General features: G+C 67.2%; 1 protein-coding gene across 1 annotated transcript in view; it reads right to left on the bottom strand.

Annotated features, from left to right (window-relative positions):
- The window catches only part of OBSL1 (obscurin like 1), an 18,818-nt gene that overhangs the window by 5,673 nt on the left and 8,424 nt on the right, over positions 1-4,721 (bottom strand). The window contains exons 9-16 of the mRNA XM_019470932.1: positions 4,587-4,721; positions 3,571-3,843; positions 2,956-3,231; positions 2,448-2,723; positions 2,084-2,359; positions 1,534-1,815; positions 487-762; positions 74-349 (exon numbers count right to left, since the gene is read on the bottom strand). The exon at positions 4,587-4,721 is cut by the window's right edge and continues 168 nt beyond it. Of these exons, the coding sequence (XP_019326477.1) occupies positions 74-349; positions 487-762; positions 1,534-1,815; positions 2,084-2,359; positions 2,448-2,723; positions 2,956-3,231; positions 3,571-3,843; positions 4,587-4,721 (2,070 nt within the window). The remainder of the gene's footprint in view (positions 1-73; positions 350-486; positions 763-1,533; positions 1,816-2,083; positions 2,360-2,447; positions 2,724-2,955; positions 3,232-3,570; positions 3,844-4,586) is intronic.

The raw sequence follows: 4,721 nt of genomic DNA, 5'->3' as shown, positions 1-4,721 counted from the left end.
ACACCCAGCCTCAGCACCCACTGCCGCCACAGGGCGGGTCCCCGGGCACCCCCGCCACTCCCCCGCCACCCACCTCGAACGCTCACGTCGAACTGCATCTGGTCGTGGGGGGAGAGGCACGTGTAGATGCCAGCATCCTCCTTGGCCATGTTGTGGAGGATGAGGCTGTGCACGCGGCCATCCCTCCGCAGCTCACAGCGCTCGCCGGCCACCGCCACCTGCCGTGGGCCCAGCCAGGTGACATCGGCTCGCTCCGTGGAGGCAACAGCAGAGAGCACAGCACTGCTGCCCTCCAGCACCAGCAGCTTCTCCTGCTCCTCCCGCTTGTTCACGAACAGCACGGGCGCCTCTGTGTCGAGGAAGCGCCGGGCTTAGCTGTGCCCCTGCCAGTAGCACCAGCGTGGGATGGGGGCACGAAGCATCCCAGTGTGGGGCAGGGGACCACTCCTGCCCCCTGGCATGGGTGAGGGACACCTCCAGGCTCACCTTTCACGTGCAGCATGAAATGCACCTCATCATCACCAGCATCGCAGAAGAAGATGCCACTGTCGCCCAGCTCCACTTGCTTGATGGTGAGGCTGCGCGCGGGGCCCTCGCTGCACACCAGTAGCCGCCCGCCCGAATGCAGTGTCTGTCCATCCTTCTGCCACTGCGCTGCTGCCATCTCAGGGGACAGCCGGGCCACCAGTGTCACACTGTCCCCCTCCAGCACCTCCAGCGGGCTCTGCGCCTCCTCCTTGTTGACAATGCGCACAGGCCGGGCTGGGGGGCATGGGGGACAAGGCAGGGCTCAGGGGTGTCCCCACGGTGCTGGGCAGTGCAGGGACGGGACTGCTGCGAGCGGAGAGGTGGCAATGCCCACCGTGAGTCACCGTGGGGCAGGAGGGCTGTGGGGCCGATGGGGGTCATGATGCATCCAGCTGCGGGATGCTGTGAGTGGCTGGGGGTTGCTGTGGGGCTGGCTCGGGGTCCCGGTGGGGCAGGCGTGCAGGCTGGCGGGGTCTGGCAGCTCAGGGTCCCCTTGGGGAAGGGGGCCCAGGCAGGGATGGTGGCAGAGCCCGTCACTCCTGCATCCCTCCCTGCACAGGCAGCTCAGCTGCCGAGTTGAGGCAATTCATTTTGGTGTCCCCCCCATCCCGAGTGCCTTACTGGGAGCCAGGACACCTGCCTGTGCCAGGCTCTCTCCCACCCTGCCCAGCCCTCCATCTCCAGCTGATAAGGGTCCGGGCTAAGCTCAGCCCTTGGCAGCCAAAGCAGGAGGAGCGGCGCCTGGGAGCCGGCCAAGGCTAAATTTAACCAGCCCCTGGCTGGGGGAGGCGGGAGGGACACGTCTCGCCACAACCCTGACATGCCCCTTCCTGGCCGACAGCTCCTGCGGGGTTGGGGACAGGGCTCCCGCCCTCCCCTGCCATGCTGCTGTGCTGGTCTCTGCCATCAGTGTGGTCACAGAGGCATCCCCTCCCCTTGCCCAGGGCTGTGGCAGGATCCCACTGTGCTGGGGGCCCCCAGGGTGCTGAGCTCCTGCCGGCTCACCTGACACCTCCACACTTGTCACCACGCGGTCGCTGGCAGCATCACAGACATAGCACCCCGAGTCATCGGGCTGTGCCCCATGGATGGTGAGCTGCCGCAGCACCCCGCGGGCCTCAACCTGCACCCGCTCACCCGGCTGCACCTCCTGGCCATCCCGGAGCCAGCCCACAGTGGCGTCAGGCCAGGAGAGCTCACAAGCCAGCACCAGGTCTTCCCCGGCCACCAGGCAGCGATGCTCCACGGCGCCCGTGCTGCCCACAATGGTCACCGGTGGCTCTGGGACTGGAGAGACGGGCTGTCACCACGGGAGCAGCAGCCTGTGCCGGGTGCTGCAATGGCCGGATCCTGTCCGGACCTCCTCTCGCTGCAGCTGGGCAGCGCAGGGGTTTCCACAGAGCCCCCGCGTGGGGGAACCCACTCCCTGTGTCCCCCCCACCAGCCTCCCCATGCTCACTGCCACCCAGCCCAGCCCCACACCAGACTGGCAACAGCCAAGGACCCACCTCGGTCCTCGCCCCGCTGGCCGTCCCCCCCAGAACCTCCCACTCACCTTCCACGGTGACAAAGAAGATGATGCTGTCGTCGCCGGTGTCGCAGAGATACTCCCCCGCGTCCCTGCCTGTGGTGCCCAGGACGACAAGCGAGCGGTGTGCCCCATCCTCCTCCAGCCGCACACGCCCGGTGTCCTGCAACTTCTCCCCGTCCTTGTACCACTTCACCTCCCCGTGGGCGTGCGAGAGGTGCACCTCCAGCACCAGGTCCTCCATGGCCCGGCAGTGCCGGTGGGTCGGCAGGACATCCCTCTCCAGGATCCTGACCAGTGGGTCTGCAGCACCCAACACAGCAGAGCTGGGGTCTCCAGGGTCCGTGCACCCAGCACCCCCCGCCAGGCTCTCCCCCAGCCTCTTGCTCACCTGACACTTGGACGGTGAAGGTCACTGTGTCATCGGTGGCATCGCAGACGTATTTTCCGGAGTGCTCGGCTCGGGCCATGGGGATGAGCAGGCGGCGGTGGGCACCCTCCTCCTCCAGGACCAGGTTGCCCCCAGCCTCCAGCCTTACGCCCTCCTTGGTCCAGCACACGGGGGCATCCACGCGGGACAGCTCACAGTCCAGCATCACCGTCTCCCCAGGGGACACTGTCACGATGGGAGGAGGTCTGCAGGGCTGCAGGATTCTCACTGGCGGCTCTGCAAGGATGGCGTGGCCATGATGCAAAGCAGCATGGGGACAACACAGCCCCGGGGGACACCTCTGCTGCCAGCCCCAGGTGAGCACATGCTCTGGGTGGCCCAGCACCCAGGGGTTGGGCACCCACCGGCTCCGTCACTACGGAGGAGCTGGTCCCCCTCACCCAAGCTGGGAAAGACCCCGCGGGCTGGAACCCCATCAGTGCCTTCCTGCTCCCAGGTCCCCGCTGACCTGACACCTTGATGTCAAAGGAGACGGCCTCATCCTTGCTCTCGCAGATGTACTCGCCCGCATCCTCCGCGCTGCTCCTGGGGATGAGGAGACAGCGCCAGGCCCCCTCCGCCAGCAGCAGCAGATTGTCGGTCTCGTCTACCTCCAGCCCATCCTTGAACCAGCTCACAGGAGCATCTGGCACAGAGAGCTCACACCGCAGCTCCACGCACCCTGGCGCCTGCACCAGCAGCTCCAGCGAGCGCTGCGGAGGGTGCAGGATCCTCACTGGCAGCTCTGCCGGGGACATGGAGGAAGGGTGTGAGACCTGCTCTCTGCACCGCTCCTGGCTCTGCTGTCCCTACTTACTGTCACCTGCATCCCTGTCCCCATGGGGCTGCACGGATGCTACAGCCTCTCATCCCAGTGCAAAGGGGTAGGACCTGCTCGAGGGCAGGGTGGCGAGCACACGGTGCCAGCCCAGCATGGCTGGAGGGGGGCACCCACCAGCCCCTGGGTGATGCAGCTGCACCCTGTCCTCCACGATGCTGAGGGCAGGGAGCAGGGCTGGGGACCTCATGGCACAGAGCTGGGGCAGCGCTGCCCTTCCCAGGACATCCCTGCTGTGCCACCAACCTGCCACCGAGACGTGGTAGGAGACAGACTCATCCCCAGCGTCGCAGATGAACTCCCCCGCATCCTGCAGCCGGGCACAGGGCAGCACCAGCCAGCGCCGCGGCCCCTCCTGCTCCAGCACCAGGCTCTCGCCCGCCTCCACCTCCTCCCCATCCTTGTACCAGCGCACCGGAGCCGCCGGGCGGGACAGCTGGCACCACAGCTCCACGCGCTGCCCGGCTACATAGGCGTGGGGGGCCTCCTTGTTGGAGCTGACGACCCTCACCGGTGCCTCTGCCAGGGGACACACGGGGGGGGCTCAGCCATGGTGCTGGGTGAGCCCCATGTGAAGATGGGCACCCCCTGGGCAGCTCACCGCTCACGGTCACCCTGAAGCTGGCAGCATCGTCCCCGGCATTGCAGGTGTACATCCCCGAGTCGGACAGCGCAGCTGCAGGGATGTGCAGCCTCTGCGAGCATCCTTCTGAGCAGATGGCCAGGACCTCGGTCGGGACCACGGCCTTGCCGTCCTTCAGCCAGTGGACAGGGGCATCTGGGGGGTACACCTGGCACTCCAGCAGCACGGGCAGCCCTGCCAGCACCTCCTGGAGCTGCCGTGCCTCGGGCACTGGGGCAATGTGGACCTGTGGGGCTGAGAGGACCAAGACCCTGTGTCACTTGGCCTCCATCCTAGCTGCCCTGGGGCCAGTGGCTGGGGTCATCCCAGACCTGCAGTGCTGATAGCTGAAAGGTGAGGGAGCACCAGGGCTGGGTGCAAGGTGGCATAACCCATGGGCAGGCAGTGTGGCTGTGCCCTGGGGTGCAGAGGGACAGCGTGGCACAGAGCTCCAGGAGACAGAGCAGCTGACCTGCCCCTGCCCGCATCCTCCTCCAGCCCAGGGGCACAGGCAAGGAGCCGCTCACGAGGAGGCGAGGGACAGCCGAGATGCTGCAGCCACCGGTGGGATGGCAGCGTGAGCATGGAGCCGGGGCAGAGGGAGAAGGGGGACAGGGCCGTAGCTGTGCATCACACCCACCTGCCACAGTGACAGTGTAGAAGACAGAGTCCCCGCCGGCATCACAGACGAACTCCCCCGCGTCCTGCAGCCGGGCACAGGGCAGCACCAGCCGGTGCCGCGGCCCCTCCTGCTCCAGCACCAGGCACTCGCCCG

Source organism: Aptenodytes forsteri, unplaced genomic scaffold (assembly GCF_000699145.1).
Source record: "Aptenodytes forsteri isolate BGI_AS27 unplaced genomic scaffold, ASM69914v1 Scaffold255, whole genome shotgun sequence".
NCBI classification, from domain to species: Eukaryota; Metazoa; Chordata; class Aves; order Sphenisciformes; family Spheniscidae; genus Aptenodytes; species Aptenodytes forsteri.
This window is presented reverse-complemented; position numbering and strand designations above follow the sequence as displayed.